A 13171-nucleotide genomic window follows, 5' to 3' on the forward strand; every position below is an offset into this window, starting at 1 on the left:
ATAAAAAAAAAAATGTGAAAGGGAGAATCATAGGCGTGCGCAGCCCGCAGACCCTGTGATTTGGCGGGGCAAGAGCTTTGATGAAAGTTCAATTGGGAAAGAAAAACCTAATTTTATCTCATTGTTTTAGTTTTATTGCATTGATGGATGTATGTATATATAAGGCCCCCCTTCTCCACTTGACAGTTTAGCAATAGTACTTAGTTTAGTTGTTCTTACCTCTCATCGGCTTGAAAATACGTCATTTTCTTTAAGAGTATTATATCGTTTAATAACAGCAATAAGATTCCTCTATTCTAAATTTCTAGGTGAAAATATAGTAATATAGGAGCATGGACATCTAGAAGAGGGTCAAGGATGGCCATATCTCCCCCTTAGAAAACGAATATCAACATAAAAGTACATTTTCACATGTATAATTTGATTTCAGTCACAGTAATTTACAATAATTATTATAATGAGGATGCAGGAATGTGATGATTTCAAATTCAAGCAGTGTTATTTGAGGGGACAACACTATAATCGGGATAATATGGCTCATGGAAAAATACCTTGCTTGTCCCTCTGTAGAAAAAAAATCTGCGGACATCCATGATTAGGGGGGCAATTGCCCCCCTTGCCCCTGTGTGCACGCCTAAGGAGAAAATTGTCCTGGTCGGCATATTCCCTTTTTAGTGAACCAAATCCCAAGCTCAAATAGATAAAGATCTGGAAATATTACTATTTTTGCTTCCTCAAAACCTCTCCTACCAAAGATTTTGCCAAATTTCAAGCCAAATCATTATCATCCAAAACCGCATTGCATGCAACTTCAATCTAAGTATAATATATCCGATGTGCATAAAAGTCTGCTAAGTCGCGAGTGCTGAAAGAAACTTCTCTTGTTTGAAATTAATCAAGACATATTTGGGAACCGAAACTGTGGGAGTCCAGTCGGTAGGGTGTTTGACTACTATGGAGCAGACCCTGGTTCAATTCAGACCTGGTAGGTGATGTAAGGTCGGAATTTTCCCAGCCTTGTTGCTGATTGGGTAAGGGCAGCCAGAGTATGTTTAGTTTAGTTTAGTTTATTTGCGTCCAAGGACTACCGGTGTGTACAAATTACAGTACATGGTAATATAGGACATGTCAATACTTACATTACAATACAGGTACATTAATAGATTTTACAAATACAAAATATATAGCCAAAAATTAGTAAAAAATTGGGTCTTACTCTGCTATTATATCAAAATCACAAAAAAATATAACATGAGAAGATATACTAATTACCCACTTTCATTTGACATTTAATTTTACAAGAATAATATGTGATTATACTACATTATGTACATTTGTCTTATGTAAAAGCCGCTTCCATGTATTCAGCTATAGAATAAAAAACATGCTTCAGAAGCATTGATTTTATCTTGTGCTTGAATATCATCAAGTTTGGTTCTTTCCTCACATCTTGTGGTAGTTTATTGTAGAGATCTATGGAAGAGTTTAAGGGACCTTTCTTACATAAGTTGAGGCGGCAGTGTTTTATGTGAAGTTTGTAGTTATTCCTTGTGTTTAGGCCATGTATTTCCTCATTTGTGGCAAAGTTGGAAATATTTTGCTTAACATAAATTAAGCATTCATAAATGTATATGCAGGGGAGAGTTAACACATTAAGTTTACGGAAAAGAGTTCTACATGAATAAGTTTTCTTTACTCCAGCTATGATTCTTATAGCTCTTTTTTGAAGCATAAAAAGGACTGATCTCATAACCTCCAAAAATGGCCAAGATCAAGAATTTGTTGAGTTCTACCTCCAAATTCCCCTATGTAACTAAAATGTATTTAAAAAAAAAAGACTCCTCACTTGCCAAATTATAAAAAGAAAGTGATGTGCTGTCAAAATTCAACTTCGGTGACATGATTGAAGACTTGTCAACACAAAAAGCAAGAGACAAATTTTATATGAACGATATATGTATTCCCTAAAGGAATTACCTCTACACATAATATATGTGTGTGTGTGTAAATATTTAAGTTTTTTTTGAGGGGACAACACTATAATCGGGATAATAACAGCGAGGGGTTAATGGATACACATACACAGATTATAACACCATTAAACCTTGTTTCCATGATATGAAAAACTCAATATGCTGACCTAGGCAGAAATTTATTTTATTATAAATCATAAACTTAACCCTTTAAGCGGGGAGCCCGAGTTGTGCTCAGGCATTTGAATTTGGCGGCTTTTTGTGCATTTCAGATCTAGTCAATGTTCCCGTAGCGGGGAATTATTTTCTTTAAATGGATATACAGTAGTACATACTTAGATACATTTTGTTTTGTACAGTTTTGTACAGTTTGCTTGAATGTTTGTATGTTCATTCACCTTTCTCTCACTTACAAGACGTGTAATGTTATAATGTGCCCTCTGTAACAGGGGCGGACTGGGGGCTCGCTGAATTTGGGTCTAAGATTCAACATAAGATTTACTTTAAATTATGTGTGCAGTAGTTTCAATTCCCTTTTAGGTTTAAGTTACACACTCTCTCTCTCTCTCTCTCTCTCTCTCTCTCTCTCTCTCTCTCTCTCTCTCTCCCTCCCTCCCCCCTCCTTGACAATGTAGTTGGACAGTTTACTTTAAATTAAGAGTGCAGTAGTTTCAATTCCCTTTTAGGTGTGTTACAACAACTGCGCATCGTATTCCGCATAGTGAACACAACAATTTCCGAGAACAATTTGCGTGACCCGATCTGAAGTTGGAATAAACTTTCCTGCCCGAACGTAGCTCGGGCAACCCGTTTAACGTTACACATTGCAACCCCGAACACAGCTCGGGTTACCCACTTGTAACTCAATTTATAAAATCGAAACACCCACTTAAGGGGTTAAACGTAACGTTTCAACCTTCTAGCAAGATCTTCTTCAGACTCTCCACCAAGTACAAATGCAACAAGGTACAAAACATATGTTTAGACTTTTAGGTGAAAGTACAGTTGACAAGGGAAAGCCACCTGTTAGAATGTTCCAGAACAACTTTCTAATAGTCTGGAGGGGAATAATGTTTGTGTATATATATATTGTCCTGTTTTGTACCTTGTTACATTTGTACTTGGTGCAGAGTTTGAAGAAGATCTTGCTAGAAGGTTGAAACGTTACGTTTAAGTTTGTTTTATAATAAAATAAATTTCTGCCTTGGTCAGCATTTTGAGTTTTTGACATACACAGAGTGTTGCTGTGAACAACCGACCAACTTTCACAGGCTGTAGAGGACATCAATGTTTTGTTATCAAGAAATTGTGTATTGGAGAAGCTTGGTGATGTTTTTAACCCTGGGTCTCCACCAATATAAAAATCTCTGCCGAATGTAGTCTTGTAACTCAATTCTTCAAATCCTGAAAATGACAGTGACTTTAGAACATAATAAGCTTCACATTCAGGTATCAAATAATTTTCTAATGTGTTGCATTTGTTAAAATGTAATTTTGCCTTCACATGTGTTTCAGCAAATAAGATAAGGGAGAATATTTTCTGCAACGATGATTAAAGTTACAGTAATCATGTTGTGTAATGTCATTGTATGGACAATAACAATTTATAATTTAATAAGCTTATTTTTTTCAGGATTTTTAATTTATTTCCTGTATGGGATCAAAAACAGCTCAGAGGGGCAGAGAAAATTTCAAGCTCGGAATGAACCAACTGCAACTTCAAAATTGTAGTGAATGCTGTTCACGAGCTTTGTGTGCATTTTAAACTGCAATATGAAAATGTTTTATGTGCTTGAAGAGGAGAGGAGAGTATTTACTCACAAGAAAAGTTGTGTGTTTTATTCTGCTGGGGCCAAATGTGCATTAAGGAAATGAAATGCTTCATGTTAAAACAGCGAGAATAAAGTGAAATATAGTGTACATAGCAAAATGACTTGTGTACCTGCATGGTGGAAATTACGAGGACAGCTTACTTCCATATTGTGCTCTTTTAACAATAACTTATGTTAATTACTGAAACAGGAATTCTCCAAAGTCCCATTCACATATAATTTGTGTATTACATGTTATCATTAAATGATGCATTAGTTGCATTTTTAGCTTCATGTAATAATGTACATTATTTTAGAACTTAATGGATAAGGTAAAATTATACCGCTGTATTGTAAATATTTTTACAACAAAATATTACTGTCTTCATGATACAGAGCTTCATGTTGTATATAAACTTTAGTATTAATAACCAAAGTATCAAATTCTGGTTTCATTGCATGTAATATCCTGCATTTCATGTACATACCTTTACATTTACTGAAAGAATATTAAAATACAAAGTTTGTAATTTATGTTTTATTAAGTGTTTCAAACTTTATATTTAAAATGTTAATAAATGTACATTTTAGAAATCTAGTTGCATTTTTTCTATTATCCATGTGTTTATTTAGAGAGAACCAGCAAGTAGAAAAGCCAGTTCTTTGGAGATAATAGTAAATTTCTCTTAAAATTTCTTCTTTCATGTTTTCCATGGTATAAATAGCTTCCAAGATAGTACTGATTTTGAAAACTGTAGGGTTTCTTGAAAAAGGAAGCATATGTTGTCTGCTTACAGAACAAATCTTCAAGGGATATCCACAAATATCCAGATCAGATCCATGGAAAATATCCATATCACATGGACGTGTCACGGACATAGGCGCCAACTCCATTGGGCTTGGGAGGGCTGGAGCCCCCCCCCCCCTATGTTAATGATGTGGGGGCAGAGCCCCTCAAATAATTTTGCTTAAGAGGATCTAATGTATTATTTTGCTTCTCTTGTAAAGTTTACTCTGAATTGTGCAACATGAACTTAACTTTAAATACACATTTGAAATGTTCTAGAGACCATCAAAATTGGGGGGCTGAGACCGCTAAACCATCAACTTTGGTGGGGGGAGCTATGAACGGAGACAGCAAAACACATGACTTATTACTATATACTAAGTATATAATTATGAGTATTGTTAACATTTTTACTAAAAAAACTTTCAAAATAACGAGGTGATATGACAATTATACCAGTATGTTGATTAGTGAATTCTGAACAATTTGAGGTCGTAAACATGACTTTCAGGCAATATTGATATGTACGATATTTAGTTATCCTCGAAATCTCTTCCTCTAGTCCAAAGAATAAGGGGAAAATAATTCTAAAGTCTTTGAGTTTATTGAACACTGGCTTGCAGTAAAATACGCAAGGAAAGCTTATGAAAAGTCTGTATTGCGAAAGCAGGAACGGCTATGATCAAAGGCATTATTGCTAAAGAACGGCATGCTATGTGTTTATTTATTATTGCAAAATTAAATTAAAAAAGTAAAATATTGTACCAAGAACAATAAAGTAAAACTATTTGCCTGCGATTTGTGTTAGCATTTATGTAAATAATTAAATAAAACTGTTAAATATTGTAAATATTCGTTATTTTTATGGGTACGTCAACACTAAGGTTCTTTGCACCCATCACATGTCCTTTCTTTACAAGTCTGTTGCAGACATTAAAACACACCCATGCCCTCTTCGGGAATCGAACCCGAGACCTCCGGATCAAAGCGAGTTGAGCCGACCACCCAACATGCTCGGCTACAGAGGCTGGCATAAAACTGTTATGTTGGCCTCTTAATGTAAATACATAGCCTACTTTTAAATAAAATTGTAAATTGTTATCTAAAAAAACAAATGAGTAGACACACGTTTTTCATGTTACATTTCATTTGCATGAGGAATATAATAGCTGCTTAAAAACTGCTATAGGAAGACGTAATTTTTATTTATAAAAAATGGAGGGAGTGAGTCATTCATTCATTTATTTCAGTGATCAGAGCCCCCCCCCCAATAATTTTGACAAGTCTGCTCCCCTGGTCACGAATCTCCTGTCCTGGATAACTACTGGACATCTATGGGATATCCCATCCCGGAGATCAGGATCTCCAGTGCTGGAGATATCATGGGATATATGGCATTATGTTCATGTGTTATTTAAAAGTTGACATAAATGTTTCGATATCCATGGAAAGATTCATTCATAGTGTGTAATCCCACGTTTATTATGTTTGGGCTCAAACTCTGTGATGCAATATTAAATCCTAACTCGCAAACATCGCCTGAAGGAATTGTGTCGTGCACAGGGCCATTGTCTGACCCAGCAAGTGATGCATGCATTCAAGGCTAGGTGAGTTCTTATTCTACGAGTCTGTCTGTTGCTCGCCATGCCAGTTTACATTGAGGAGGAAGTTGCAGTGCCCATGGTAGTGAAGAATAAATTCAGTACATACTCTTCTTATGGACATGTACTTGTTATAAACATATGTATACATGAGGTATTCCATATGCATAAATCTATTCAACGAATGTTCTTTTTTTTTCCAAAGTATGTGTGAAAAATATCAGGTTAATGTCCAGATTAGGTCCATTCTTGTCCTATGGATGTTCCCTGGATGGGCATGTGAATATTTATAATATTTATGGGATCTCCAATTGATGTCTACTGGATATTATCTGGATATCCAAAATTTCTGCATGAATATCCAAAAGATATCCATAATGTCTCTGGATATATGTGTGCTAATTTGTTTTTACAAAAACACCACAAAATGCACTAAACACTGCCACTGTTTCAGAAATATGTTTCTCATATGAACATAATGGAGTGAGAGGAGAAAGCAGGAAAATTATGACTAGAGCTTGAAATGAACTATATCCAATATTATATTTTCTAGGTTGTGGCATCGAAGTTTTAGGCACATTGCCACCACCTTCACAAGTAATGACTTCCGGTGGCGGTAATAAGTGAGTCGGACGTATTGCGTTGAGCTCTCTATTTTTCGCTAATTACGGTAAGAAGAATCAAGTTCTAGTGTTATCCGGATATTTTCTAGTGTTTCGGAAGTTGCCAGATGCCCGATGTAAGTAACTCGGTTCCGTGGTTGTGAATAATTGTACAAAAATCGCTAAAAACTGTGCTTAGCGAAGTACACAGACGGTGCTTTGTTTTGATTCAAAGAACAGTTCTTCTGAATCAGTGGACTCAGATCGCATTATATACACCGTTAGCCACATTTGTGGTTCGTCAGCCTTCCATTGGTGATCGAAGTGCATAAAACCTAATTAAAATCTCACATCGGACTGTACTTTGGGGAACTGAGAACTAGTATATTCGTGTAATCGTATAATTCGGCAAATATCAACGGTTCGCGAGTGCGGGGTAATCGTGCTGTATAAAAGACAACGTACTGCACATTTGCTTCATTCCTTCCGGACACAACAGGAAGATACAAATCGTGGTGTACACTTTGACAGGTGTTGTGTGCACCGATAATATGGCCGCGTCCGAATCGGCAGCAGATGTCACCTAGAGCACCGTTCCATCCGGGGACTCAGGCAACCTCCGTTGTCCGAATTCGCGGCAGACGTGGAGTCGGAGGGGAGAGCAGAGAGGCGCGACAGATGCACGCTTGAACTCGCTGTGACCCTGCGCTTGGCAGCCATATTCTAACTTTCACTTTGTACAGACAACATTTACTGATTAGAGGATGTAAAACTCAGTTATACTTTAACATTTTATCGAGAATACTGAATGTAGAAAAATTGTAAATGATGAAATAGCGTGTTACATTTTTAATATGAGTAGTAAATAGGTGGAAATCATTGTCATGTTTGTTTGGCGTCTGCCTTCTGCTTCCGTGCGGTGCGCCTGCGCCCCAGAGCGCGGTAGGTGAAGTTCGGGCTGACACCTGGCGGGAAAAGTGATAACCGTACTACAAGGGGACATGTAGATTCGGACGACTTGGACGTGACTTCGACGGCACCCGAGAGCAACGGGAGAGAACGGGACGGAGCGCTTGCCAATCCGGACACGGCCTATGTTCGAAAACGCAATTGGGGGCTGTTTTTCACCAACTTAGGCGTCTTCGTAATTTGCTTCCCGTTTCCTCAAGCTCCGACAATGAAAAAACAGGACTTTGAAACACCTAAATCCCCTCCACTCAGGACTGCTCGATACAGACGACGTGGTTTTCAGCTTTCCTCATCTGATACGGATCTGACAGAAATACATGGACCACACATATTACAAGGATCGACTGTTCCCAACCTTCGCTCCAGAGAATCACTTCATAATTCCACGAATTCGCTCCCAGATGCTATTACGGACCCTAAACTACAGAAAACCGAATCTACAACTAGTGTTTCCAACAAGAGGCCCCGTGATAGTGGCGATTCATCTGGTGAGGATTCCCGAGTGGATGCTGAGGACTTTCAGCTCAGCAAGAAGACGGCAAGGAGATTACCGATATATCAGCCAATATCCATCCCACTGAATAATCAATTTAGTGCTCTTCAGGAACACGAAACTGAGGATGCTCCTGGTGACAAAGGGGATGATACAACCACACGAAATTCTATTCAAGACACCCGTCGAATGAAACCACCACCCATATATGTGTTTAACCTTAACAATTTCTATGCCCTCTCCCAACACTTCAAAGCACTTAAAATTAATCCTACAATATACCATACTTCTACTGGATCAAAAATTCACTTTGTCACTATGGAGGAGTATAATATTGCTATTGATCATCTGAAAAGTCATAATCTCGAATATGCAACCGGGACTCAAACAGGGTTTCCGGTACTTCGAGTTGTACTGCGAAAACTTCCAATGGATACAAATATCATGGATATCGGCAGATTCTATCAAGAACTAGGTTATGATGTGCTCAAGTTATCTCAGTTGAAACAGAAGGATCAAAGTACCCATAAACTCGTGCCATTAGCTCTTTTTCTGCTGACCATTAAAAAGGCTGAATTTGCGAAAGGAATCTATAAAGAACCATATTTTGAACAACACCGTGTGGTGATAGAGGAGTATCACCCACGGCAATTTATACAGTGTTTTAAATGTCAGAGACTTGGACATGCCCAACAGAACTGCAATGCCATAGCTCGCTGTGTCAAATGTGCTCAATTACATGATACACGGAAATGCCCTAAAAAAGACCGTACATCACCTGCTAAATGTGTAAACTGTGAAGGTGACCACCCTGCTAACTTTCGCGGTTGTCCAATTTTCCAACGTGTACAACGAGCGCAAGAACTCCGCAAAAATGGTGTACAGTCTTCTTCTGACACTCCTAAGCAATCACCTCCTTCCTTACATGACCAGACAGCTTTCCCTGCACTACCAAACACTAGGAGTTATGTTACTGCTGCAAATACAAAAACTAATACAAGAGGCCAGGAATTTAAGGACATTTGGACTAGCATAAAAGAAATTTTCGATTTTAGGGGTTTTCTTCAAAAAATTAAATCTGGACTACAGCGAATTAGTCATGCCAAGACAATCGTAGATAAGTTCAGTGTTGCCATGGATGTTTTGGATAACCTTTTCGGAAATGGCCCGTAAAGGTACTCCGATAAGTAGAACATTGACCTGTGTTCAGTGGAATGCTGATGGAGTTCGTACTCAATTCCTGACTTTCAAACAATGTTTACGTGAATATAATGTTGATATAGCTCTGGTGAATGAAACGCACTTGAAACCCCGTAATAAATGGAAAATTGCAAATTATACCATTTATAGAAACGATCGGTTCCCGGGACGGAAAGGAGGTATGGCTGTAGTTGTGAAATCTTCGCTATTTGCACGTCAACTTCCAAATCCAGCTCTAGAAGCTTTAGAAATCACAATAATTGAACTATTAACTACCACCGACCCACTAATTTTGATAGCAGGATATAACGTTCCAGAACAGCTTATTCCTATACAAGAACTAGAGACTGTTTTTCGCTTGGGCCGCAAAGTGATTATAGCTGGTGATCTAAATTGTAAAAACCCTGCATGGAATTTGCGTGTAGTGAACCGTGGAGGTGCCTCCCTTCTCCAAAGTGTCCAACAATTGAACTTGCCCATTCTTGCCCCAAGAGAACCCACTCATTATCCACGAGGACGTGGACTTCCAGATGTGTTGGATATCTTGATATATCAAGGTGTAAATATTATGACTGGTCCCTATGTTATTCATGATCTAGACTCGGACCATCAACCAATACTCTTTGAAATTGTTCATCATAATTTATTGAAGCCTCCTCCTCCAAAATATCATGTTACAACAGACTGGGATTCTTACACTCGACAATTAGTGCCTATGATTGACTTGCATTTAGCTTTAAAAACCCTAGCCGAAATTGATTCGGCTTTACAAAACCTTACAGCAGATATACAAACTTCTTATCTTCACTCCACTATCAGAACCCCTCAGTTATACAATAACTATGGCTGTCTATCCCGTGAGGGTATGATCCTCCTGAACTGTAAAAAATATTTCCGACGGAAATGGCAACAAACTTATAACCATCGCTACAAACAGTTGTATAATCAATTTCACGATCGATTTCGCCGATATCTCATTCGGCAGCGACAGGCAGATTGGGACACCGAATTCTCCGGGATATCAATGCAGGATAGTAGATTCTGGCAATTATTAAGAAATTATCTGCGAAAGAATCCACAATCTGCTGCCTACCCTCTCCAGGGTCCAAATGGCATGGTGTACACACCAGAGGAGAAGGCTGAAGTGTTCTCCAAACATCTGGAGGACCAATTCCACACACCAGATCAACCGCATAATGGCAATTATATCCAGAAGATTCAACATCAACTGGAACAATTACGTCATGAACCACTCACAGCTTATCCACTTCTCACAACCCCTCAGGAGGTCAAAGGTGTTATAAATCTTCTTCGACCTGGTAAGGCACCTGGCTTTGATACTGTTACTACATTACAACTGAAGAACGGCCCCAGAAAATTGTTAGTTTTTCTAGCAAAAGTCTGCAATGCTATATTCCTTACCGGCTATTATCCATCAAGTTGGAAACTAGCAAAAATAATCCTCTTGCCAAAACCAGGAAAGAACATTCTTCTACCACAGAATTATAGACCTATAAGTCTTCTGAGCCATGTTAGCAAAATCTTTGAACATATACTACTCAGACGATTACAAGCTGTGGTGAATGAAAAAGGCTTGCTACCGTATCATCAATTCGGATTTCGTCAACATCATAGTACTACTACGCAACTGGTCCGAGTAGTGGAGTATGTTACAGGAAACTTTAATCTCAGTCGACATACTCTAGGGATATTTCTTGACTCCGACAAAGCCTTTGATCGAATTTGGCATTCTGGATTAATTGTGAAACTATCGGAATTGGGAGTTCCTATTTATTTGGTGCAATTATTGGATCAGTATTTACAAAAGAGACAATTTCAGGTGCAATTTTTAAGTGCTCGATCTACCGTTAAGATCATACATGCTGGTGTCCCTCAGGGAGCTGTTTTATCTCCACTTCTGTTTGCTTTATATACCAGTGATATCCCTGCTACTCATAGATGCATGTTAGCTACCTATGCAGATGATGTTGCCATCTTTACAAATAGCCCTTTACAAGATCTATGCTATAGCAGGATGAGACAACAACTATTAGAGTTGGAAGATTGGTCTACTCGCTGGTGCATGAAGTATAATTCACTGAAGAGTGCTGCGGTTTTATTTACACGTCGACATAGACAACTACCAAAGATTCTACGACTCCAGGGATCTTCTATACCGGACAAACCTTTTACCACATATCTAGGAGTGGTTTTGGACCGAAGACTAAATTTCCATAAACACATCTCAACTGTGACAGCAAAAGCACAAAATCGAGTTGGACAATTGTACCCAGTTTTCCGAAATCCTACCTTGGGACTGACGACTCGCTTGCATGTGTATAAGATGATGGTACGTCCCACACTCCTGTATGCAGCACCAGCTTGGGGTCATCTCCGACCTTCAGTCATAAGGACATTGCAGATTATACAGAATAATGTTGCTCGACTTATTACTGGTCATAGCCGAGATACTCGTATCTTACAAATCCATGAGGACCTTGAACTAGATTATGTTCAATCTGCTATATATGCCATGTGTTACAAGTTCTGGAGCCAGATCCAACAGCATCCAAATCCAGCGGTTCGGGGCATTGGAACTCGACCACAGGTCCGGATGACCCACTCCATGCCCCGAAATTTTGAACAAATCTAAATTCAAAAATGCTATTGTATTATTGTGTTATGTGTTACATATACTCCCTGTTTATGAGTACTTCAAAGTACTGTTTTCAATGGAGCAGATTAGTGTTCCTTGATAGTGCAGCTATAAAAGCACAGATTGTGATTTTGTTGTTTCTTTGTTACTTATTGTTACTTATATATTGTTATCATTATTATTATTCTATGTGGTTATTTTATGTTTTGTGTCTTAAAGTGATGTGCAAAATGTAGTTTGTGATTAGAACTTTTCATCAGTGCACCGAACTATATATGGTTTGAAAAATAATAGTGATTATTTCCTTCCTCTGTCAATGCAAAATTATAACAAGGAACTCAACAATTTCAAATTAGTGAAATAATACAGATGAACTATTGTTCAAATCCCGGTCGACAGTCGACCCGGGTTATAGCAAGAAAAATGTTGTATATACACTATTTTGTAAGAACATGATAGTAAGTCAAGGGCACAATGGTCCCGATACTTACAAAAAACCTGTTAATAAAGCATTGGCATTGGCATTGGCACAAGTAATTGTTTTCAAAACTTGTGGTCATCAAATATTTTCTTTAACTACGTATTAAAAATGGATTATACTCAGGCTATCGGTCAGCCTCTGTTGTATGATTACCATGGCGGCATCCTGCAAATAAAGGGATCTTAAGTTTGAATGCTATAAGCCAGAAGATTTATCCTGGTGCAGCTCCCACCAAAAAAACTATTTGTCATCTGCAGACAGATGTTGTCAAATGTGTGTTTCTTGCAAACCTGGTAAAGTACTTAGCTATTGCACAAATTCCATTTGAAATACCTGCCGGCTCCCTGTATGTCGGCTGCCATTTTTTCCTTGTTTTTCTTCTGTGTATGTCGCAACCAAATGTTCAAAATCTCCCCATGAAAGGAATGGCGCACTCTGGATGGCAGAGTGCCATAGCACTCTAGCACTCCTCTTAATAGGCAAAAGTTTCTCCTTGTGATGGTTGACATGATCTTCCAGCAGACGACAGATCATTTTTAAGATGAAAACCAAATCTTCCCATGAAACAAAAACAAAACTAAATCAGTAACTTTTAAAA

At 38.1% G+C, this 13171-nt stretch overlaps 1 protein-coding gene across 1 annotated transcript in view; it reads left to right on the forward strand.

Moving 5' to 3' along the window:
• The window catches only part of slif (cationic amino acid transporter slimfast), a 125208-nt gene extending 120863 nt beyond the window's left edge, over positions 1 to 4345 (forward strand). Inside the window, exon 14 of the mRNA XM_083120742.1 lies at positions 3607 to 4345. Within this exon, the coding sequence (XP_082976868.1) occupies positions 3607 to 3704 (98 nt within the window). The 3' untranslated portion in view covers positions 3705 to 4345. The remainder of the gene's footprint in view (positions 1 to 3606) is intronic.
• The last annotated feature ends 8826 nt before the right edge of the window (positions 4346 to 13171 follow it).

This window comes from Lepisma saccharinum, chromosome 4, assembly GCF_977018435.1.
Source record: "Lepisma saccharinum chromosome 4, izLepSacc3.1, whole genome shotgun sequence".
NCBI lineage: Eukaryota > Metazoa > Arthropoda > Insecta > Zygentoma > Lepismatidae > Lepisma > Lepisma saccharinum.